The sequence below is a fragment of the Ips typographus genome, linkage group LG11, assembly GCF_016097725.1.
Source record: "Ips typographus isolate SLU linkage group LG11, UJ_Ityp_2.0, whole genome shotgun sequence".
NCBI classification, from domain to species: Eukaryota; Metazoa; Arthropoda; class Insecta; order Coleoptera; family Curculionidae; genus Ips; species Ips typographus.
Window position 1 is genome coordinate 3,245,914 of NC_138432.1, and position 26,512 is coordinate 3,272,425.

General features: G+C 37.1%; 1 protein-coding gene across 3 annotated transcripts in view; it reads right to left on the reverse strand.

Moving 5' to 3' along the window:
* The window catches only part of LOC145736071 (pyrokinin-1 receptor-like), a 131,992-nt gene that overhangs the window by 22,131 nt on the left and 83,349 nt on the right, over positions 1 to 26,512 (reverse strand). For all 3 annotated transcript variants that reach the window (XR_014179830.1, XM_081990311.1, XM_081990313.1), the window contains exon 4: positions 23,481 to 23,739. Coding sequence is in view for 2 of the 3 variants with exons in the window: in XM_081990311.1 (XP_081846437.1) it covers positions 23,481 to 23,739 (259 nt within the window). In the remaining variant the exon portion in view is untranslated. The remainder of the gene's footprint in view (positions 1 to 23,480; positions 23,740 to 26,512) is intronic.

Consider the following 26,512-nt stretch of genomic DNA (forward strand, 5'->3'; position numbering starts at 1 on the left):
CTTGAGTCTGTTAGAGGTATTTCTTCTACAGTCAGCTGGTATGATCCCAGTATGTTCAATATTCTGTGGTGTACAGCGTAACACTTCAGCAGGATGTGGTGTGGTGTCTCTGGTTCTTCTCCGCAGGATCTGCAGGTGCTGTCCTCTTCTAATCCCAGCTTCCTTAGGTGCCCGTTAGAAATTCCGTTATTGCTTTGAGACTAATTTTGCTGTTAATCAGTGTCTTCGATCCTGCTCGGTTAAAGTTTCCAAGGAAATCTTTGGCCTGCCTCAGTCCTGGAAGTCTTTGCCAGTGCGTTGCTCTCATTTCTTCTTCATATTTATTAAAATCTTCCTGGACGTATGCTTTTCCAAGGCAGCAGAAAGGAGCTGACCGCATCAGTGGTGTTGAGGGCCCATTTCGTACCAGAGTATCTGCTTGTTCATTCCGCTCTACTCCGACGTGCCCCGGAACCCAAATGAGGGTTACCTGGTTATTCCCTCCTAGGTCATTGAGTTTTTCTAGACATTCCAAAAGCATCATCAAGTTGATGTTAGATGAGCTCAACGCTCTGATGACTGACTCGGCTATTGGAAAAGATAGCAATTTATTTGTTCCGGTATTTTATGTCGAGGTTGAACTGAATAAACCTTTCTATAGCGTGAATTTCCGCTTGAAAAACGCTAGGAAACTGGCCCATGAGTTTGGAGTATTTGGTGCGAGGCCGTGCGCCAGTTTCCTCGGGAAACCATATAACTGGACGTGGAAGGTGAAAGGTGGAAGGATGGTGGGAATGAAGATGCCAGAAAGATCGGCGCAACAAACTGACAGCGGTTAGCTGACTGTGGTTTGCTCATTCCTATTCAATAGCTTTGAATAGGGATGACTGGCAAAGGAAACTTGGAAAGATAGTTTAAGTTTGTAAAAAAAAATTGTTTTTTTTTCATATATTTTGAGTTGAATGCTGCAAATTGGTGTGTTTATAGTGAGTTTGAACGAAACAGGATGATACTATCAGTATAAGTCGCTTTTCTATATACTTCAAATTCCATATAGGTGTCTGTCCGGGTCATTAATAGGTCAAGGATTGGCAATTTCAGAGGAATTCACTGGCACTTTAAAATTGACTGTAATGTGCCTGGCCCCAATCAGCACACCAGTGGTCCCCCATGTCAATTACAGTCCAGGTTTAGGTTCCTGTGATCTTTTTTGTTCCCCCGACTGAAGAGCGAGATGAAAGGAATGCATTGGAAGTCCGTGGAAAACATAGAAACGCATGTTAGAACGTTCTTGAAAGGCATTCCTGTGGAATAGTTTCAGGGTACCTTCCAGGCATGACACCAACATCCACGTAAGTAGACTGATGCAGGAAGGGACTATTTCGAACAATCTTAAATATAACTATATTTTTCCAGGAAAATGCGCATTACTTGCATAATAAACCATGTATGAAGAACATATTATGAGAAAACTGACAGACGGATGGAAGAAGGTATTCGAGGGGGAATTATGATCGGCGGAGTAATGATTTCCAACCTCCGCTATGCAGATAATCTAGAAACTAAAAGTAGAAACCTTGGCCTAGATACGAACTACTCGAAAACCAAATCGATGATCCTCAATAGAGCTCGGAATAATCACCCAGATATCCTACATCTGTGTCAATGCCTCCTCACAGTAACAAAATTGTTTATACCCAAACCGAAGAGGTATTTTTCGCAAAGTTGTATTTTGATAATGAGTTCTTCTGTGGAAGTGTTGTTATTATTGACAATGGCTGAGGAAGAATCCAAAAAGTATGTGAATTTGATCTATTCGGAATATAATCCCTTATTATTGAAACCTATCGAAGTTAATTTTAGGAATAGAAAAAGAAAGAGGTAATGGGTTTTAAACAATTTAATATTTTTTGCCTTATATTCTTATAGTCGTCATCAGTCAGATCGAACAAAATAAAAAATATGTTGGTTTTTAACAATCTCTATTAATTTCTCCGTGCCATTTATTTGCATATGCAAAATCACAGGCACAGCCTCACCGGAAAAAAACCGTGCATTCCAATCGTTCAAATGCGGACTGCGGCGTTAATTGCGGAAATTGCGCTTCTTTATCTGTATACGTGCATCAAACTCCATGCCTTGCGGTGCAGCGACTTTGCAGTTATTGGGGCAGCGGAAATTTTGCGTCGGTTTAGGGGATACTTATGAACCGGTCTTTAACGCAGGATGCTAAATATCTCGATGTGACTACTTGATGCCCAACTTGGAGAAAAACAATTGGTCAAAGTTGTTTGACTGTTGGACTCTCCTTATATCGCTTATGGAAGTTGTGTTTTTGTTTTCTCCGGTAAAAACCACGATAAAGAGTAAGAAAGACTACTTTAGACATAAAAGAAGTGTTTTTTTAACTTAAATATGCTACAAATTAAGTCGGTTTAAAAATTAGTGAGTCTAAACCCAACAACGGTAAGAACCGGTTTGCAAGATCGAATTGGGCAAAATGAAAATTTCGAGCCGGTGAAGCGAGAAATATTTGGCAGCTACAATACCAACAAATTATAACATGACTAGAATAATCAACTTGAGAATATAAAGTGCACTACAGAAAAAAGTCCAAAATAGTCCCTCGAAGAACAGAAGTAACTATCTATCACACTATTATCAGACTCTGAACGGATAACGAGCATAATCAAAGACAAAATTAAAAAATACAAATTTTTCTCGAAAAAATTGCAAGGGCCCCTATTGAAACTTTTGAAAATTTCAGTTTTTATTTTTTACAAAAAAAACGACGCCAAATCCCCCACGACCCGTGTGGGGATTTGTCAGTTACCTCCATCGGGCGCGTCCCTATTGGAATTAGGGGAAGCTCACTGGGTCTGCAAGCCAGCAGATTCAGAGGGTAGTGGGGAAATAAAATACCTCGGAGCATCGGATGGATCACTTGGACGACGAACTAAGCAAAGAAAATGGACGATGAATTTTGCCACATGGAATGTACAGGGTGTTAGACAAAAAATTGACATTATTGCCGCAGAAACTAAGGAAAGGAAAATTGACTTAGTAGCCTTGACTGAAACCAAGAAAAAAGGAAAAGGCACCGGATTTATCGCAGACTTTGTCCATATATTTACCGGAGTGTCAAAAGAAAAGAGAGCAGCGAGAGGAATATCAATACTAATAAGGAAAGACTGGAGGAATAAAATAAGTAACTGAGAAGCTGTTGATGAAAACATTCTAATACTTAACCTAAAACTACAGGGTCATAACATAACCATCATCGCAGCCTATTCACCATCAGATGATGAAAGAGCCGATATTCAGCAGGAATTCTACGAAAAATTAGATGAAATACTTACAGACATCGGGCAAAATAGAGAAATTGTGATGCTGGGTGACTTCAATGGAAGAGCGGGAAAACAACTTAACAATCAAACTGTGGGGCCTTATGGAGAGGAAACAATCAACGATAACGGCCAAAGACTCATTCACCTTTGCGAGACTCACAATCTAAGAATCAATAATGGTTTCTTTAAGCATAAAAATATCCATCGCTATACATGGATACAGAGTACTCGAAACCTTAAATCAATTATTGACTACATCATCAGCCAACAAAAAACAAATTTGCAAATTAACGATGTGAGAGTCCTAAGAGGAAGCACCTGCGGATCAGATCACTATTTAGTAAAAGCCAAGATAAGGCTACATTTTCGAAAAACTAGAAACCATCAAGAAGATCCAAAGTAATAGTACGGCAACCATGGAGACAATTGACACACCAAAATACAACTTTGACAGTCTTAAGGATGAGAGCACAGTATTTCTTTATCAGAGACGACTCGACAGTAAACTCCTCAGTCCTGAAGAACACACGTTTGGCGAAGTCTATGAGAACATTATAGGGTCTCTGACAGAAGCCACACAAGAGTCAATAGGAATAAAGAAGAACAGCACCAACAAGAAACATTGGTGGAATGGGGAGATAGAGACAATGGTTCAAGAAAAAAAACAAAAATATCTGAAATGGCTAACTACAAAAAATGAAGAAGACCTTGAAGGGTACAAATATATTAAAAGGCAACTAAGAGTGCAAATTAACAGAGCAAAAAACGAGTCTTGGGATAGGAAGTGTGAAGAAATTAACAGCTATATAGGAGGAAGAAAATGTTCAGAAGTATGGAAATTTATATCAACTGTCAAGAACCCAGGAAAAGACGGGGCGAACATTCAAGTGATTAAACCCGAAGAATGGTTAAAACACTACAAAGACCTACTTCAGGAATCTAGACAAGAATATTTAACTGAGTCTCCAAGACACTTCAATGTACAAGGAGAGGAAGTTGAGGTATCTGAGGAAACAGTGAGAAAAGCTGTTATGAACCTTAAACCAGGTAAATCTAGCGGTCCAGAAGGAATATATTCCGAAATGTTAAAATATGGAACTCGAAAGCTCTTTAGAAATTTAACAGTTATTATTAATAAATGCTTGAACGGACATTCCGTCCCTAAGGAATGGAAAATGGCTCTCATCTCCTCCATTCACAAAAAAGGAAATAAACTGGACTGCAATAACTATCGGGGCATCTCGGTTACAAGCACATTGAGCAGACTATATGGTAGAATTTTACGTGATCTCATTGAAGAGGATTATAAAGGAAAAGAAGAGGAAGAACAATGCGGTTTCAGAGCAGGAAGATCATGTACAGACAACGTGTTTACTCTAAAACAAGTTATAGAGAAGAGACGTGCTAGAAACTTGGAAACGCACCTAGCATTTGTTGACCTACAAAAAGCCTACGATACAGTCCCAGTATCAAAACTATGGAGGGTCTTAGAGCAATCCAACATTAATCACACCTACGTAACAGCCCTTAAAGAACTATAGGGAATCAAAATCAAGAATTAGGGTAGGCAAATGTGTCACTGAAGAGCTTATGGTGAAAAAAGGATTGCGTCAAGGATGCTGTGTCTCTCTCACTCTTTTTAAAATATACATAGCGATGGCACTAAAAAACTGGAAAAGAAAGGTCCAGGGAATGGGAATAGAAATTGATGATAGTTGCTTGTTTACCCTACAGTTCGCAGACGACCAAGTCATAGTAGCAAATGATAAAGAGGATGCGCAGTACATGATGCGAAAGCTAATAGAGGAATACAGAGAATGGGGCTTAACAGTCAACATAGCCAAGACAAAGTATCTATGTGTGGGAACTCAGGACGGAAATTTGGAACTGGACAATGGCCAAGAAATCCTTCAGTGTCAGGAATATGAATATCTGGGCATTACATTCGACACACAGGAACAGATGTAAAAGAAATCGGAAAGCGAATAGTCAAAGCCAAAAAAGTAATCGGAGCTCTGAATGGAATCCTATGGAGCAAAGAAATAACCAAGAAGCGGAAATTTAATATCTATGAGGAAATGGTAAAAAGCACCCTCCTATATGGATCAGAAACCTGGAGAATTTCAGATAGACACAAGAAAAGAGTTGAGGCAGTTGAAATGGATGCAATTAGGAGATCGATGCGCATTTCACGAAGAGAAAGAATAAGAAACGACATCATAAAACAACGGATGGGAATAGAAGACGCAATAACACAGGATATCGAAAACAAGCAACTTACGTGGTACGGACACGTGGAAAGAATGTCAAATACCCGATGGCCTAAAAGAGTACTTCATTGGCAACCAACAGGCAGAAGAAAACGAGGAAGACCAAAACAGGAGTGGCAGAAAACCATGCATAAATGCATGAGTGAGAGAAATCTAACACCTGAAGATTGTGAAGACCGAAGAGGCTGGAAATTAGGTGTCGGACAACGTCGAAAGACGTTCTAAACCGGCCTATATATATATATATATACAAAAAAACGATATATTTTTCGAAAAAGCTGTACATACGAAGAAAGTTGCTTTTTGTCGAATTACAATTCCAGTAAAAATTTCAGCTCTCGAGATATTTACAAAATGTCCTAAAAACTTTGACTCCCTCTAGCGGCCAAACGATACAACTTATCGATGCGCACAAACCACCAATCGGTAGTACCATTCATTGACTACGGTCTATACAAAATGTTTAAAATATCCGAGTTATTCACGATTAAATGGACGGGTATAATTCGACATGAAAACTTCGAATCCACCAAAAAAACTCAAATTGACGTTAGCTGGTACTATTTCCGGAATAAACCAAAAAATATTCACTTTTAAGCATTTTTCACAGCTTAGCTCCCTTATTAAAGCCAATCTCTCACTTTAACACCATATATTATATTTCCACTATCGATCCTAAGATATTTACATAATCAAAGTCTAAATTAATAATTCAAAATTAGTGCCTACAAATTAACTAATTAAGCATTAACAAAATGATTTTAATAATTAATAATTCTTCTTATATTCTATCGCCATTAAATATTTTTGCTTGGCAAGACTCCTTTTAAGTATCCTATAATCAATTTGGCCCACCCTGTAAAACATAATCCACTTTGAGAAACTGTACGAGTAATCTTTAATGAAAACTGAAAGTTTTTGTCGCATAAAGAGTAATACGAAATAAAATCTATTAAGGAATGAGAAGCCATTGAACGGTTTCAACAAACGATAAATTCCGTTTTCTTCCCGAATGGGAGATTTAATTAACTAAATTAGTTTTTGTGCAAATCTTGGTTACAGGATAATTCATTCAGAATCACATTGTCTGCTAATTAATTTATGAGCTCAACTTTGAAATTTTGTTTGCAAAATAAATTTTAGACTTCCAGCGTCTGTTCAGTATAACTATTAGTAGTATTAATTTAGAGAGTTCATGGTTCAAATAAGTAGTTAATAATTCCGTTCCAACATATTAAATTTTGCAACCCTATTTATCGAAAAAAAAAATCTGCTTTCCCATGATTCATCAATATATTAAATCTTCTTGTGATTGAAAGTATTTCAACATAAGTTTTGTATACGCTGAACGTCTCTACAAACACTGTTGGATTCACAAGTTAATTTAGTACAGAGGGTTACCAGTGCACGTTTTCTTTTTAACAATGCTCTTTATCTAACGTTTATCCATCTATATATATAGCCGGTTTCATTGCGTACTGTGCCTTCCACTTCCTAGCCTCCAGCCTCTTTCTGTCTTTGCAGGTTTCGATCCGACATAGCTTTCTCTAATCCGCCGGTCCATGTTGCCCTGGGTCTTCCTCTTTTCCTCTTTTCTGTCGGCGTCCATATTCTAGTATATTCCATCCTCTCCACATGTCCATACCATATTAGTCTACGTTGGATCTCTTCTACTATAGTTGTCTCTACCTTCATAATTTCCTTAATTTTGTCATTCGTTATTTTTTCTAATCTCGACCTTCTTGCTGATCTACACCAAAAGTCCATTTCTAAAGATAATAGCCGGCGCTCTAAATTTGTTGCTAATTGCCAGGTTTCACATCCGTACAGCACTATACTTTTGAATATTGAGTGGTATAAGAGGTGCTTCTTTTCTCGAGAGATACAGTTGGACCACAGGATCGAGTTCAGACAGCCTATCATCTTTTTCCCTTTTATAATTCGGTCCTCTATTTGTTTTTCTGTACGACCTCCGTTATCAATTTTTGTCCCCAGGTACGCATATTCAGTACAGCAGCTTATCGTTTCGTTTTCTTGTGGGTGATGGTCATCTCTGTCGTCTCCAACACATAGATATTTGGTTGTGTAACGGTTTACCGACAGCCCCCATTCTTCGTACTCTTTTTATAGCTTTCCTGTCATTTACTCTAAGTCCTCTTTGTCTTGTGCGATAACAACCTGATCATCTGCAAAGTGCAGGGTGTATAAGGTTCTGTCATCACTTATTTGTATCCCACTACATGATCTTCTCCATCGCCCCATCGTTCAGATAGATTTTAAATAGTGTGGGAGAGAGACAACAGCCCTGCCTTAAGCCCTTCGTATCTGGAAAGCTGTCTGAGATTTTGCTTTTCAGTTTGATCTTAGATGTAGAATGGTCGTATAGTTGTCTGACCGCAGCTATTAACGTAACATTAATTCGCGACCTCTCTAATACTTGCCATAGTTTTTGAACGGGTACGGTGTCGTATGCTTTTGTAAGATCGACAAACAGAAGATACGTCTCTCTGTTCCTGGCGACTTTCTTTTCATTTAGTTGGACAAGGGTAAATATGAAAACCAGCTTGTTTTTCAATTTCGAGAAGACTGTACTCTTCCTCTATAAAGTTTCTGAGAACTTTCCCATAGAGACTCATTGGCTCATTGTACTAGTAACAGATATACACCTATAGTTAGAACAATCTTCTTTGTTTCCCTTCCCTTTTTGTCAATCGGGGTAATGCTTTTTTCCATTTAGAGGAAATTCTTTCCCCTTTAATATATCTGGTAAACAGTTCCCTTATAAGCTTTATGATTTTTGCTCTCCCAAATTTGAGTAATTCCGCTAGTATTCCTTCTGGTCCGCTAGCTTTTTTATTTATCATCGATTCAATTGGTTTTCGTATCTAACGTCCACTCGTGGGCCCTGTGCTTGATACGCTTTTGGAGAGCGTGTAAGATATGGCACTCTATCTTTTTTGAGTTGTTGTGAGTAATGTTGGTACCATTTGCTCATCTGAATTGGTTGGAAGTTTACTTCATTTACGGTGTTGGATTTTAGGATTCTGATTAATTTTCTGGTTAACAATGATCTTGTTCCTCCTAGGTAGCTGTTCACTACAATACATTTTCTTTCCCAGGTGTCGTTTTCGTTCTTCTTTATCATGTTCTTACATTAGTCTGTTCTCTCTTGTAGGTTGTACTAACTTCTAGGTCTTTCGTGTTTAGCCATCTCTGATATGCTTTTTGCTTTATTGTTCTTTGATGTTGTAGTTCTTCATTCCAGGTTATGTCATAATGTTTTTTAAAGGGAGAGGTACCGTCCATACCCAAAACTTCATTTACAGCCGATTTTACGGATTCCATTATATGTGAGTAGAGGTCCTCAGTTCCGAGTGTCAAATAGTCGTTATCCAACTTCTGGTTTAACCGGCTCTGGTAAAGTCCCCTAATACTAAGTTCGTGTAGTCCATTAATGTTATATTTCTTGTCAACCATTTTATGCTAATTAGTACATTCCGGATTTAGTACGGTAGTAGCTGTCGTGTTAAATGGGATGTGAAATTTTGGGAGATAAAAAAAGGATAATGGTCAGAACCACACTGTATCCCTCTATAGGCTCTAGTGTCTGTTACTTTCCATTTCGCGGCTTGTTTTATCATTATATAATCAATAATTGACCTGAGTCCTCTTATATCTTAGTGCCAAGTATATCTGTGAATGTTTTTATGTTGATAGAAACCACTCAGTATCTTTAATTCATGTTGTTGGCATACTTCAATCAGTCTGCGTCCATTGATGTTGAGTGTTTCTTCGCCATATTTTCCGATAATTTTGCTGTCCCTTCTGCTGCCCACACGGGCGTTTAGATCTTAAAGTAGGATATGGCAACGCTGATCTCCTAGATCTGTCATTATATCATTTAATTGGTCGTAAAACTCCTCTTTGTCTAATACTGGTGCGTCCTCATTTGGGCCATAGGCTGCTATGACAGATATTTTATGCCCCTGGATAAGGAGATTCGCCGTTATGATTCCCTCACTGATCGTATCCATTTATCCATCTATGCACGTACAATTTTACAAGCAAGCTGTCAGCAGCTACTGATTAGCTTTACAGTTGTTTCCTTTTTTGTTTCAGTTCATTAATTTTAAAATTGTTATCCACTCTGTTCTTTTTAACACTTATTTTTACAGTCCAGCTCGCCGAGAGCCAGATTTATTTGAGTAAGTTAATTTTTGCTGCGCTTATTGGAACTTTTGACTTTCCAACTAATTTGAATTAAAATTAGTTATTTTGAAAGTAGGCTTGATTTTACTTTAAAATTTCAACAGTTTTCAACCTTATCAAAAAACCTTATTAAAAATAACCTATTAAATTTTTAAATACTTCTGGAAATTCTAAGGTCTGTTTTCACCACCGGTGCTTATAAATTTTTAAATACTGTTAAGTCTTTTAACCTTTGTTAAACTGAAAAACTCATTTAACCAAAATTTGAATCTTTGTCTGTACAATAACCACAGTTAAAATGCTAATAAGGGCGATAACCGGTTGACCTTCTCATTATCTTTGTAGCTTTTGTAGTTTCATTCTGCTTATTGAGTTTTTTAAACTTCAAAAAAAGATTAATGAACAGAGATCTTATAATTCATTTTTCGAACATAAAAAAGATTGTTGCAAAACACACACTACGAAAAATGTAAACCTGTGAGAATCCAATCTTCACATGATATTCCTTAGACCTCCTTTAACTTTTGTCATAGTTTTCTCAAGACTGTTTCCTCTATCCTAGCACATGATGCAAAAAGTGTCTGCAATTTTCATTAGTTAGTCTAGATAGTTTCCAGCAATGCCAGAGAATTTCTGGGTAAGTCAGTTAGCTTCTAGCATTGCCAGATAGTTTCTAACAATTCCAGTTAGCTTCGGGAAATACTAGATAGTTTCTGGAAATTCCAAAGTGTTTTTGGACAATCCGGTTAGTTTCTGCCTTTGGCGGAAAGTTTCTTCTATAGCCAAATAGCTAGTTTTTAACAATGCCAGAAAGTTTTCGTGAAACTCAGCTAGTTTTTAGCATAGCCAGAAGTTTCTGAAAGTTGACAGATAGTTCTGGCAATGCCACAGAATTTCTAATACAATTTAATACAATTTATTTCCAATATCACAAAAGGGATGTAGGAAGATTACAAAATCACGTATATAAAAAAAGAAAATACTTATCACTTATCACACATGTTATACGTCTTCAAAGCTGTAGCCTAGGAACTCCTCCACTGTATAAAAAGCCCTGCTTAATAAAAGGTCTCTCATAAATGATAAAAACCTGCTGTTTGACAACTGACGTAATTTTGGTGGGATCTTATTATATATCACAGCACCAATATAATAGGGGTTCGCTTTAAATAATTCAAGCCTGTGTAACTCATATTGATAGTTATTTCCAAATCGGTTAGCATAGTTATGATTAGTATTTAGAGTTATGAAAGCGGACGCATTCTGCCTTACAAATTTTAAAAGTTCGAATATAAATAAACAAGGAAAAGTCATTATTTTCTCTGACATAAATGATGGTTTACATGATTCCCTCGATTTTAAATTAAAGATTATAACTACGGCACGTTTTTGGTTTAAGAAAACTCTATTGGATGCAGACGATGCACCCCACAGCACTATTCCATATCTCATACGAGATTCAATATTAGCATAGTAGAATGATTGCCCGACTCGTTATTTGTTTTAGGCGCTGAAAGCAAAACAGCTTCTCGAACATTGGCTGCAAACAAAATTGACATGTTCTTTCCAATTCAACGACAAGTCTAAATATAAACCCAACAACTTAAAAGATGTAACTTGTTTTATAGTTTTACCACTTAATTTGATAAGATGACTTTTAAGGTAGTTGGCTCCGCAAGGATGAAACTCCATTGTATACGTCTTATCTTGGTTCAGAGTTAATTCATTGTTACTAAAGTAATTTGATAACAAGCTCAAATTATCATTCAAAGTCCTTCTCAAGATATGCTCTAAAAACGCCAGTTAGTTTCTGCATCTCATCATCAGATTGCTTCTGACAACGCCAGAAAGTTTCTTGTATAGCCGAATAGTTTCTAACAATGCCAGTAAGTTTCTAGCAATTGTAAAATAATTTATGACGAAGGAAACTTTTTCAAAAACTGAGGAACACTCAGTTAGTTTATGGCATTGTCAGAAAGTTTTTGACAGTTTTCAGATAATTCTGTCAATGCCAGATAGTTTCTAGCAATGCCAGAGAGTTTCTGGCAACGTAAATTAGTTTCTGAAAATTCCAGATAGTTTGTAACAATGCAAATCTGGCAATAGTTCGTTTTTTGGTAATGCTAGAGAGTTTCTGGCAATGCCAGAGAGATTCTAACAATGCCAGTGAGTCACTACCAAGTGTCAAATAGTTGCTGACAATGCCAAAAGGTTTCACGCAATTCCAGTTAGATTCTGGTTAATCTCTAACTATGCCAATTAGTTTCTAACATAGCCAGTCATTTCGGGAAATACTAGATAATTCTTTCTTCAACTAGTTTCTAACAATATCAGTTAGTTCTTGGCAATTGTCAGATAGTTGCTGGCAACGCCAGAAAGTTTCTTGTATAGCGAAGTAGTTTCTAACCATGCCAGTGAGTTTCTAGCAATTGTTAAATAATTTCTGACTATACCAGAGAGTTTTTGAAAAACTCACTTAGTTTATGGCATTGCCAGACAGTTTCTGACTGTTTTCAGATAATTCTATTAATGCCAGATAGTTTCTAACAATGCCAGCTGGTTTCTGGCTAGTGTTAGATAGTTTCTGGCAGCGCCAGAAGGTTTCTTGTACAGCCAAGTGAGGTAACAATGCCAGTGAGTTTCTAGCAATTGCCAAATAGTTTTCGGTATTGCCAGAGAGTTTCTGGCAGTTGTGAGATGGTTTCTGACAATGCCAGATATATTCTAAAAATGCCAGTGAGTAAGTAGCAAGTATCAAATAGTTTCTGATAATGCCAAAGGGTTTCAGGCAATTCCAGTTAGTTTCTGGCAACTGTCAGTTAGTTTCTGTCATTTACGGAAGGTTTCTGGTAATGCAAAATGGTTTTAGGGATGGCCAAGTAGTTTCTAACAATGTCAGCTAGTTTCTGGCAACGCCAGAAAGTTTCTTGTATAACCAAATAGTTTCTAACAATACCAGAGGGTTTCTAGCAATTGTCAAATTGTTTCTGACAATAACAGAGAGTTTTTGGAAATATCAGTTAGTTTCTGGCATTGCCAGAGAGTTTCTGACAGTTGTCACATAATTCTGTCAATGCCAGATGGTTTCAGGCATTGCCAAATAATTTCTAACAGTGCCAATGAGATTCTAGCAATTGCCAAATGGTTTCTGGCATTGCCAGGGATTTTCCGAGAAAACCACTTAGTTTTTGGCAACCTCAGTTAGTCTCTGTCAGTTCCAGATAAATCAGTCAATTTACAGTTTCTAACAATGTCAGTCTGGAAATGTTAGTTAGTTTTTGGCATTGCCAGATAGTTTAGAGCGATGCCAGAGAGTTCTGTCAATGAGTGACTCGCAAGTGCCAAATAGTTTCTGACACAGCCATTTAGTTTCTAATATTGCGAAATACTTAGTTTCTGACAATTGCTAGATATTTTATAACAAAGCAAGTAGATTCCTGGCATTCGTCAGACAGTTTCTGACAATGCCAGAAAGTTTCTGGTATAGCCACTTAGTTTCTTACAATTGTCATATGGTTTCTATTAATGTAAATGTGTTTCCAGCAATTGTCAAATATAGTTTCTAGCAATGCCAGAAAGTTTTTGGGAAAGCTAAGTAGTTTTTGGCATCACCAGATAGTTTCTAGGAGTGTCAAACAGGTTTTGGGAAGGCCAATTAGATCCTGACATTGGCAAATAGTTTCTGGCATTGCTAGATAGTTTCTAACAATGCCTGTTAGTTTCTCGCATGGCCAGATTATTTCTAGCAATGCAAGTGACTTTCTTGGAAAGCCAGTCAGTTTCTGGCAATTTCACATAGTTTTTGGCAATTGTCAGATCATAGCTGGTATTGCCAGATAGTTTTTAGCATGCCGGTAAGTTTCCAGAAATTGTCAAATAGTTTCTGACAATCCCAGATAGTTTCTGGCATTGCAAGTATTCAGTTGCATTTTCTAACTGTCATTTCGGTACTGCTCTAGTGGACAGACAAAATTCTCGACAACCGTTTAAATAATTTAATTTTGTTCAAAAACAAAATATTGATTAGAAATGTATGTTAATGTGCTGAATCCCTGCTACAGTGAGAATTTGAATAGGAGCAAAAATTTAGAGTCATCGGTTCAATTTAATACCAAATCCAGTATTTTCTTGATTCCTTATGATTTGAGCTTCACAAAACTGGATTCTTGGTTGGTGGTCTTGAGGTTTAAAAAACTTGTAATCTGGTAAATTTGTAATCAAGGAAATTCTAGTATTCCTTGGATGAATACGACCAACCCAATTCTACACACCTTTTTAAAAAACGTGGACATGCCTGGAAATTTTCATATTTCTTATTAGAAGTTTTTGATTTTCTTAAAACTTCCTGGAATTTTTCTTCCATTAATAGCAAGTTAGGTCTGCATAAGTTTCACTGAATTTTTGACACGTTTGGCTAACAATTTAGCCCTCTTGTTTATACATTATGAGTGTATTTAAAATAGTTTAATTCGTTCCATTTTAACTTACAACAAGAAGAATAGCAACTAGTCATTAAGCAGGTGTCCCTGTTCAGCTTAATGACATTTTAGGATTTCGATTATTAGTTAATTATAGGAACATTTTACATAAATTTGTCATAAATTTATTTTTGTTCTTTTTTTTTTGTTCTTCCGTTTTTCAGTCTGCATTTCAACCTTTTTTTATAGTTTTTAGTCCTGCAAATGTTGAAAATTCACTTTTTAATGTACAATTTTTCTTCGGAATTTGTATTAAAAGTGGTGTCTTCCTCTGCCTATTACTACTTTAATGCTAAATCTTCACTTTCTAACCTTACGTCTTCGGAAAGTAGGATTTCTAGGTCTTGTTTGAACTAGTTTCTGCCCTAAAATTTTCTGTGACTGTTTTATATTACTGTGATCTCTTTCTCTGTAAGTCTCATGCATTTTACCGTAATTAGACACAAAGACAAAAAGAGCCACTTTGGGATCAGTCAAATTCTTCTTGACAGGTTGATGGTTTAAGTGCGCCATCTAGTGAATAACTTCTTTCATTATCTTCATACGTCTTCTCCAATCATACATATTGTAACAAACAAGAATTTAAATTACTAAACAATATGGATTCATTAAATTAAAGCGAAGTCCGTCAGCTAAATGCAGCATGTAGAAATTTGGAACTTTGTGCAGGTTGTAAAACAATTCCAGTTAAAAGTAATGTTAATAAGAAAATTGCGAGTGTGAAACTGTCAAAATTACTGAAAAAACATCCAAAGAAAACGACAGAATGTGAGTCAGTTTACAGACATTAGGAGACAGTCAGCTAACAGCAGCATTTTGAATCGCTGCAAGTTGTAAAACAACTCCAGTTAAAACTAGTGTTAATTGCTAGTGCGATTTAGTTAATTATCTGTCCAACTAAAAGGCAAATATGGACCATCCTGTAGGTTTTTTTAAATTTGTAGAGGACAAAAGGCCTAGGAGGGCCAAAAGATAGGTATAGGAATGTATTTTGAAGAGTTCTGTAAGGAATTGGAAAATGCCATTAAAGCAGGATGTTTCATTTTACAATCGAAGGATGCTATTCATTTCGGCCGAGAATAAGTTGCGAATCTTTTAGAAAGTGAGTTTGGACCCAACCTAGGTTACACTGCAAATTAAATATCAATATAGTTATTGAGCCTCTTAGATTCTACTAATATACCATCACCGTGCAACATATACCTAATATATTTCATTATAATAACAATATAAAGCTCCAAAATAGCTAATTATATTAACTTTTTTATATCCTTTTAATGTCACTTTTACAACTAACGAGACAAGGACTTAAATAGGAACACGAAATTTTACGTGACCTATTTCTTCACATTGAATTACCCAAAACACGCACGTTTTTAGCAACTGACTTACTTTAGTATTATTCCGTATTTAACCCTTGAAAGCATTCAGTAACTTTCAAAACTACGTAGTAAAGAAAATTGTTATTTAGAAACCATAGTACATATTATCATGCGAGCTTTAAATATGTAGTAAATTACTAATTATGGCCGTTGGTATAATTACCTAATAACCATAATATATTGTTATAGTTTTTTTTATAGCGAAGGAAAATAAGAAGGCACACACCGGGGAGATTGTTGTTGGTGACGTCGTAATTCCTTATCAACAGTTGATGGTTTGTCTCTTTGTCTGTTTGTATAAAGTTATCCATAAACCGCCAGTTTCAATTTTTTATTAACTCCTTACTTTACTTTTTCGTCTCCGAGAAGAGTCATTACAGTGTCTGGGCGCAGTAAACTACTGAAATGTAGGTATCGGGGCAAATAGCGTAATGAAGTAGATAAGCACCATCCTGGTCGCACCACACTCGCACTTGGTGTCATCCGAGACTGGTTGGCCCCATCTAGCTCGGTTCTTCCTGGTTGGCGTAACGCCAGTAGTATTTTCAACGTGAAAATTTTAAAAATTTTGGAGACATTTTAGGTGTAATTATTTACATATATGATTTATTGATTGCTGCAGAAAATGAAGAGCAGCATGACAAAATTTTGGGCTTAGTCTTACAAAGAGCTAGACAGTTGGGCGTTAAATTTAATAAGTCTAAAATCCAATTAAAACAAGACAGTGTTAGATATTTAGGACATATTTTTTCAAAGACAGGAATGCAAATTGATCCTGATAGGGTTAGAGCTATTGATGCTATTGAAGAGCCCACTAATATGAAAAAATTGCAAAGCAGTTTGGGCATGTTTAACTATTTAAGTAAGTTTATTCCAAACTATTCTGAGGTGACTGCCCCCCTCAGAGAATTGCTAAAGAAGAATTCCTTGTTCGTTTGGTTACCAGTTCATTCAAATGCTTTAAAGAATTTAAAAGAATTAGTTAGGAAAGCTCCGGTACTGGCAAGTTTTGACTCAAAAAAGGACATTGTACTTCAATGTGACGCTTCTCAGAATGGATTGGGATGTGTTTTACTGCAGGGAGATAGACCGGTTAGTTTTGCGTCGAGAAGTCTCTCTGAAAGTGAACAGCGTTTACCTCAGATTGAAAAAGAAATGTTAGGAATTTTGTTTGGTACAAAAAAATTTCATTATTATATTTATGGTTATAGTCAGTACAAATTATTACAGATCATAAGCCCTTATTAGCTATTGTAAAGAAACCTTTAAGTGATATTGCGTCCAGTAAACTAAAAAGAATGGTACTTTCATTGCTAAGATATAATGTAAATCTAAAATATCTACCAGGAAAATTTATGCATATTTCTGATCTACTATCAAGATCATATTTGCCAGACTCTGATGAAGAAACTAATTGGTTATGTGAAGATGTACACTCTGTGGCAATTTACCTTAATATGACAGATTTAAAAAAGAATGAGTTTCAGAAGGCAACTTTGTCAGACCCTATATTAAGTAAATTGAAACATTATCATCAAAATGATTGGCCAAAAAATAAAAGAAAAGTTGACCAAGCAGTTAAATTTTATTATAGTTTGAGAAATCAACTTCATGTTGAGGAGAACTTATTATTTTTAAATTTCAATTTTCGATCAATGCGAGCTTATGTGTTGGGTATTCTACATGAGACGCATTTTGGTATGACAAAAACAAAACAACGTGCTAGGCAAATACTTTACTGGCCCGGAATGACAACAGATATTGAAAAAATGATATCAAAATGTTCCATATGTGAAAAATTTTCTAATCATAAGGCCAAGGAACCTCTATTGTGTCACGACATTCCTGATATTCCATTTAATAAAGTTGGTTGTGACTTGTTTGAGTGTTTTGGGAAAAATTTTTTGGTTTTACAAGATTATTATTCCAAGTGGTTGGAAATTATTTTGTTGTTTGTGTTTGAGTAGACAACAATCTTTCAGGCGGAATTGTATACGATCATGTATTTAACTGTAGAGCTATATCAATAGAAGCCCTAGACTTTAACATACCACGAAAATTAGTAAGGCTAACAAGACTAACAATGGAGAACTCCGAAGGGCGAGTGAAGATACAAAGTCCACATATAAAGCAAGGCCGCAAGCAGAGAGATGGACGCGCCCCAATGCTCTTTAATGTATAACATTAGAATCTACGCTAGATATCAACGCGTCGCTGCTACACAAATCCACCCAAATAGCAGGATATGCAGATAATATGAACATACTTGGAAGCAACTTAACATCAGTGAAAGAAACCTATATATAACTAGAAGCAACAATAAAATTACAAAGACTTAAACAGACCGGGCATGTACAAAAGGTGAAAGAATCAAGAGTAGGCAAGATGATCTTCAACCAAAAGCTGGAAGGTGATTGGAAGAGCAGAGGCGAGATGGGCTGACAAAATCCGGGAGGTCGCTCCATACATCCTCGGAATTCCAAACTAGAGAAAGGCGGCGGTGGACAGGGATACCTGGAAGAGGACAATAAAGGAGGACAAGGCCCGATTTGGGCTGTAGCGCCATCGGATGGATAGTATGCAATCCTCGAGATTGCCCGTGTTATAGAAGGATGGAGGGAGTAGTCGAAATCTACTCCAAAAGCCAGGCTGTCCTAAAAGTACTTTGCAGTGGCAAAATGGCCAACAGAGCGAGCGAGCCGACGCTCGTCTCTTCTGAGAGCCCAATAACTGCCTAACCTCAGTAACAGGTAATAAGCGCACAAAATGACTGGGCGCTTGAAGGTACCGCAGAGACGTGGAGCAACGCGGAAAGGTTCAGACAAGCCAAGGAATTGATCCCAAGCGACGCCAAGGCAACACCCAAATGGTTAGTGTCAAGGAGTTGTTGGGCCCCAAAAACTCTGGGTGCGGTTCTAGGCCACTATGGACTAAACAGACATTTGAATATTGTTCACAATGAACGGAACGGCGAAGGAAACCTATTAGGAGCCTGCCATCGCTGCTCGTCTATCAGGAAGCGCTTTCTTGGGGCCTACACCCTCGTTGCAGAAAACGAAAGGCGTCTTCCTTGGAGTGGAACGCATTCTTGCCTCTGTCAAGGAGGCGAGACGTCTGAGTAGCGTAAGTCCGGAGTGGTAAGGTGGGGATGGTTTCAGGGGAAACTGGCCTTAAGGCCTACTCGCCGGACCTATTAAGGTCCCCCCGCATTACTACTACTACTACTACTGCTTGACTGGCTGCCATTGTCCAATAGTACCCTCCAAGTGTGTAGTTTATTAGAATAATCAAGGACTCTTACAATGGCTGTCGAAAGTAGTATTTGGTTTGTGAATCTGTCATGTGCGAATAAAGTAGTTTCTACCTTACCATTATGATTAAAATTTGCTGGTGTGTTAGCATGTGAGGGTGATAATGCCTACATTTTCGACACCTCCAGATGAGCGATACTGTTTTGTCATATGACCAGAATGCAAACAATTTATGTAAACTTGTTTGATTTAGCAGAATGTAATCGTTCAGTTGGTGAGAGCTCTAAGAATTTGGGACATGACTAAACTCAGTGATCCTTTTTACCAATTATGCAGCATCTAGTGTCAGAAACAACAAGATTTTTCAGTTTCCTCTTGGAACATTTTGTGTGAACTTTTTTTCTTCAAAAAGGTGCCAAACTGAAGAATTAGGTAGATCATTGACAAAATTTTCAGCTTCCCAAACTCGTCTTGTTGTTTGGTGAAATTTTTATGGAGATAATATGAATAATTAGGACATTCCAATGGTCAGTGGGGATTTCAAGAACCTTATTTAAAGCAACAATTTGTTTTTGCAAACCATCAAGAAGTGTTTCTAAGCCTTGCAATGATTCTTTATCAACTTATGTAACCCCAGGATTGCTTTAATGTGGTTATTAACAAGTAAACGTTTATTTTTAAAGATTTAATGTTTCATCTGTACATTATGAACAAATAATTCCTTGGAAACGGTGTAGATTATAGTGTTCATAACAACCTGAGGTCACTATAGGCGGGTGTTATCATAAAGTCCGCTTATAACGCCCTGAACCCTATTTTTAATGTTAGGAATAGCATTTTTCATCTTCCATTCCAAAAAAACTGCTTAGTTTCTTTCCTAGAGGATGCTTTTGACTTTTAGGCAATACATTTTCGTTACGTTTCGATTAATTTTCTTTGCTTTTGCCATTTTTACTGACTGACAGGACTAAGTCAAAGTCACATCATTCAGGTAAAATAAACACTAAACAACATACGGCTAAAGGTATACCTTACTTTTCAATGCAAGAAACAGTAAATAATTGCTGAATTAAATGAAACATAAAACATTGTATGTACCACAGGCGTTAGGGAGAGTATAATGTCCATCAGGCCGAAACCGATGTTCATCCAACCGATGATAAACATTATGTTATCTCTAACGCCCTTGGTACATAAACAGCTATTGTGAAGTAAATCCTAAGCAGGTAATTATGGTTCGATATTCCATGGGGACAGTAAATCATGTGGATTGCCCTTTAAAGATAATCTAAGATAGTGGAATTTTTGGATGATTGTTAAATTATTTTTAGCATAAACAAGTGAAAGAGATGTGTCATAAAAAAAAAACCATACGTCATAGGATCTATCTAAAGTACGTACATTTATGGCAGGTAGTTTAACAGAAATAAGGTCAGGTGGATTTAAAAGTGGGGTTGGTGTTGAATTATTAACATCATGTTGAAAAGGTTGTGTCTGATTATGATTTCATTGTCGTAGAGTTACTCCTCAGCGTTACTATCACTATCAGATACAGATAATTCACGTCTTAAGGCGCTTTTAATACAAGTTCTTTTAGATTTATCTGACTTTGTTTGCAGCAGGAATGTACTAAAACGAGTCTAGTAGGTCAGAATGTCAATTATTATTTGAGTTTCATGTTAAATAAAGCAATTATAAAATTCAAAAAAATGAAATTTTATAAGAAAACATATAATAACCCAACATTTCAAAATGTAGTTTGAGCAATTTCGTTTAGTGAAATATACTTCTGTGCGTGTTTTTAAAGAATAGAAAAAGATAAATGGTTCTCTTTCCCGTTTCAATTTATCAATGTTTTCATTAGGGTTTTAGCGAATTAACTGACAATCAAACAGACCTGAAGTCTCCATTCATCTGGACTGCTTTGATTAATCTTCTATGGGGCAATGAATTGGACAATAGTTTATATCTCTTTTCCTCTTTATTTTATTAATTACTTAAAGCATGTTAGGGCAAAATTGCTATATTTTCTGCTGGAACAGAATTAATTTTCTTTTGCTACAGTAAAATAAACGTATGCGTTCAGCTATACTGTTTTATGTATTGTGTATTAAGGATTTCTTCAGTAATGTAATGAAGACCTCTATGCTACCACCAGAATTTAAGAGGAAGATCATTGCAATCCTGAAACCTGGAAAAGAAACCCAATTACCTGAGAGCTACCGACCGATCGCCCTTCTTAGTTGCTGCTATAAACTCCTAGAACGACTTATATATAACAGAATATATGCCACCATCGACGCTGCTGTTCCAGCAGGCTGGTTTTAGGAGTGGACGCAGCTGCTGCGACCAGGTGTTATCCTTAACTGCTTTCATTGAGGCTGGTTTCGAAAAGTGCGAAAAAACAGCTGCCACGTTTATTGACTTTACGGCCGCATTTCTCTACAAACTGATGATGGTCATACCTTGTCTTAAAACTTGCCAGCTTATAAATAGCCTCCTAACCAGCAGAATATTCTAGGTATATATTAATGGCACTATGAGCGGCGTCAGAAAGCTGAACAATGGCCTCCCTCAGGGCTCAGTACTTGCTCCATTGCTGTTTAACGTCTACACAGCTGACCTACCTGAAACCAAATCAACATAGGCATAGGCAAACTTCTATGCCGACGACCTGGCCATTGCATTTCGAGATAGATCTAAGACAACAGGAGAGAGGGCCTTAAACAACGATTTAATAGCACTTGCCGACTACTTCAAACGATCAGGACTTTGTCCCAACACCAGCACGACTGAGGCCTGCCTCTTTCATTTATCTAACCGTTATGCTAACGACAATCTCAATATTACTTTTAACGGCAGGGTCATCAAACATAACTATAGCCGTAAATACCTGGGTGTAACACTCGACAGGACACTGACGTTCAGAGACCACCTTACGAATATAGCCGCCAAAATCAGAACACGAAATAACATAATAACTACGCGAAACCTAAGAACTGCGAACCTCCGCGTTGGCTTTGGTATATTCTATGGCAGAATACTGTGCACCGGTATGGCTAAATAGCGCTCACACCAATAAAGTCGACGTTCAGTTAAACCAGACGATGAGAATAATAACTGGTACCATAAAATCAACTCCAGTCTAGTGGCTTCCTACTCTAAGTAACATCGCTCCGCCGGATATCAAACGAGCGTTTACCAATCCATGAGGAAGCCCCACTCATCACACAAGGACGCCAACGGCTGAAATCTAGACATACTCCTATCAGAACCGCCTCCGAAATGATTGAATATAGTGTGAAAGAGTAATGGGTAGCAAGATGGATGCCTACAACCGAATTTGACTACATCCAAATAACCAACCCAGAACTCGGCTTCAATGGCTCAGTCCTTCCACGTTCCACTTGGTCAAAACTGAACCGAATTCGGACAGGACGGGGTTAAGTGCCTACTCTCTACACCGATGGGACTTCGCCGACAGTCCGCAGTGCGATTGCGGATCACCGAGACAAACGATCCGCCATATCGTTTCAGACTGCCCAAACCGTGCGTATGGCAGAAACTTACAAGACTTTTCAGAATGCTCCCAAAACGCAATCGAATGGCTGAGCAATTTGTATATTAACGTACAGTTTGTCAGAGGATATATGATGTGATATTGTTTTGTCTTTGTATATACATTTTTATTTTTATTTTTACTTTTGTTTTTACCTTTACTTTTAATTTACTGTTACTTATAGTTTCTTTTTATCATACGCACCCATACGCTAAATAAATAAATATTGTATATTTTCTGAGATTTTTTGTAATTATTTTTTCAATTAAAAATTATATTAAAAACCTATGTAAATACATATGTCTATGGTTCTGAGAGACTGTTAGTCCGACATAAGTCACTTGAGCTGTCGTTACACTGAAAAATGTCAAATTCCAGGGAGCAACATTATGAAACTATAAAAAGTTCTTAAAACCCCACCAATCTATTAGAAAGATTATGAAAACCATTTTATACGTCTATAGTTGTAATTTGGACTGGTTTTGACGTGGAACTGTTAGTCTGACAGGTGACTTGAATTGTCGTTGCACTAAGAAATGTCGAAATCCAGGCCGCAAGATCATGTTACTATAAAAAATCTTTGAAGGGTTTGTAGGGTCCCCTCTAGAAAGTATATTAAAACATTTGGTAGCTCTATGACAGGAGTGTACTGTTTCCGAGGTATTTGAGGTTAAAATTGAACTTAGCTCAGTGAAGAAATTGTTTGAAAAGTGACGTCATTGCTTTCAAAGTGTCAAAATTCAAGAATTTCAAATGAGACATCCTGTATATTTTTAGATCAGTTGATTGCGCACACTCAGAGCTACACAGTGATCCAAAAACTGCTATAGAAAAAGTGTATTTTTTTAGGTATTTGATGTCTAAATTGACCTAAGAATTAACAATTTTCATAACCTAATATTTCTTAGATCTAATTAAACTTTTTTTTAAAGAAAAATCTGCCCTTTTATAACTAAGATTGCACCAGCATAACTAAATTAAAAATTATAAACCCGTTCCACTTACCTAACATTTTGAGGACTTTCCTGGACGATTTGCTATGCACTCTAGTGCTTCTGCTCCTACTTTTCATCACATTGGACGTACTCAAAGTCGTTCCAATCAAAATGTACAACACAGTGATGAGGGTCATCGGTGCGACAAAGAAAACAAACGTAGAAATCTCAAATGAATGCATCATAACTGGTTCGGTGGGTAAACAGAGTGGACAACGACCAGTTACTCTTAATGGTATCGCTTGAGGGATGGCGAAACTTATAGCAACCTAAAAAGAGATAGTTATGTTAGTTCAATACCTAAAACTGTAAGTGTGTGTAGAAGATGGGTTGTAGAGAGTGTTCTAACTTTATAATTTTTTTTACGTGCTACTTTCATTATCCGTTTTTGGATTACTAAGCATGTATTTCTTGAAAAAAAAAATCTTTAAATATCAAAATGTTTATAATCAATCCAGTTTCTGGTTGAATGTTTTTTAGGATAGGAAAAGTGGGTTTGTACACCCCTCGGTACATAAATAACTAAAATAAATCTTTGCTTTCTCTTATGTTTCCATGGCAGAAACAATTACTTTACGACCTTTTTGAACCTCCTTTCGTTCAGGTGAAGAAACATTGCCTGATGAGACCAATAACGATTATAGCAAACGCAGTAGCGTCTACATCCACATTTATCGTTACTATTGAATAAGAATTGTATGCACGTTGCCATGAAATCCCTCGATATTGCTTGCCGTTTGACATTTTAAAGTGAGGTTAGCTGAAGAAAGGGGTGGTTGGCACGAGTTTGTAATAAAAGTTCGACTTAGTGAAGTGGAACTTAAAGTTAAAAGGTTAACCTTATAAATTTAGTCATTGTCCGGGTTCAACGGTTTTAAAGCAGATTTTCAGTTACTTTTTATTTGGCATGGATTATTACAATAATCTGTATCCTAAGAACGGATTTTCTAATACAAGTATTGAATGTTTGTCCGTTGTCTTCCCTGCAAAATGATAATTACAGGCAGCTTCACGTAAAACTCTTAATTCTCTCATCAATCTGCTCAACATTTTATGTTTTTTTTCTGTACATTTATTGACCTAAAAACCAACATATTCACATTTCTTAGACTGTTCTGAGTAAAAATTGTTTATGCAACTTTTGTCGTATTTTTGCGAGTTTCGTAGATATTCACTGGCCAAGGACTTGCGGCAATCTTGTGGGATTTAGTGTCCGCGAACGGCAAAAGTGTCCTAACTTCGAGGAAACATGCTCAAAACCTCATTTTAGGAAGAATGTTTTGGGAACAGTGTAGAATACGTGCTGAAAAAAAGTCAAGTCGATCGGACTTACGTAAGAAGCCCAAAAAAAAAACCCTTTTTCTAACCTAGTTCATATGCGGCAAACCCCATTTTGGCCCGTATCTTCCTTAAGAATTAAGTGAAAATTTTGAAATTTTTGTCAGTTAAACTGGAAATAATTAGCTACAATCCTGCGCAAAAATCATTAAAATCGGTTTTGTTTTGACGGTTTCCTGTCAGTTTGAAGGTTAAGCGGAGGTTAAAACGGGGGCTAGAATATCTAGAAAACGGTAAAAGGTGTCGCAGATTTTCTTTCGCAGTTTAATTGGCAAAGCCAAGGAGCAACGAATGTAACTTTTAAGACATTTCAGCGAAGCACCCTTTGGTTTTGGTAAGAGGCCCAACAAACCCACCTTTTTCCACGCTAGTTCATCTGCGGCAAGCCCAATTTATCCCAGTATCTCCCTTAAAAGAAAAGCAAAAATTCTGAAAATTTTAGAGAATAAACTACCAACAACCAGCTACAATTCAGCGCAAAAATCGTTTAAATCGGTTGGGTTTTGACGATTTCCTGCTACTTTGAACGTTTCGTAGAGGTTGTACCAACTCACTTGCACCCGCACAGGGTTAAGTTGCCCTAACTTGCGAACGAAGTGAGCTACACTTTTCAAATTTTTACCGGACAAACTACTCCACCCCTAGTACTTTTTTTTTGGACACGACGTAGTGTCCAAAAAAAAACCCACAGTTTGAATGTGTGGATATTGGTGTCCACGAACGGCAAAACTGCCCTAACTTCGCACTGAGACAACCTAAAAAACGGATATTTTTTAGAAAGTTTGGCAACAATGTAGAACACGTGCTGACAAAAAAAAAGCAAGTCGATTGGGCTTCATTTAGATCCGTACTGGTCCAAAAACCAACCTACAGTTTGAGTAAAGTGGATTTGAGTGTCCGCGAACTGCAAAAGTGTCCTAACTCCACATTGAAACAAGCTCAAAAGCTGGTTTTAAGAGAGAAGTTTGGCAACAGTGTAGAGTACGTCTTGATACAAAAATTTTGTCGATCGGACTTCATTCAGAGCCGTAGTGGCTCAAAAACCAACCTTCAGTTTGAGTATCCGCGAACGGCAAAGGTGTCCAAACTTCGAACTGAGACAAGCTAAAAATTTGATTTCTTGAGAAAAGTTTGGCAGCAGTGCTCATGCAGAAAAAAATTTCACATTTAAAATTAAACTTTCTCCTTTAAATCTAATAGGACGTGGTTTTTCCTAAAGAATAATTTATACAGGAAAAAAAGAGATTTGAAGTGTTTCGTCTTAACCATTTGTTTTGGCCTCTTCCCCTGGTTCTTTGCCTGTTCCCCAATTCTAAAACCCGTCACATAATTTCTATAGCGCTACGGTGTCTTTTGAATCTACGAGTAAATTAGTTTCCGGACAGTTTTTCCCCCTCGTCCAGTGATGAAGACTCTTCCTGAGTGCTCCAGTCTTGGAGAGTTGACCAAACAGAATGTCCTAAACAATTTGTCCAGCGACATCGGTTTACCAGGTTGGAGTAGTATGAGTCCTGCTTTTTTCTAACCTTTAGGAAGCGTTTGGTGGTTAAGAACGGAGTTCATGGTTTCCAGCAGCTGCTCAGGGACCAGTCAAACACGCTTTTTAACAAACTCCGCAGGAATTCCGTCTAGGCGAGAAGCTTTGCTTTTGGACAACTGTGTGTGTGTTTGCTGGTGAGGGTTTGCTTTGATAAGATGTTGTCT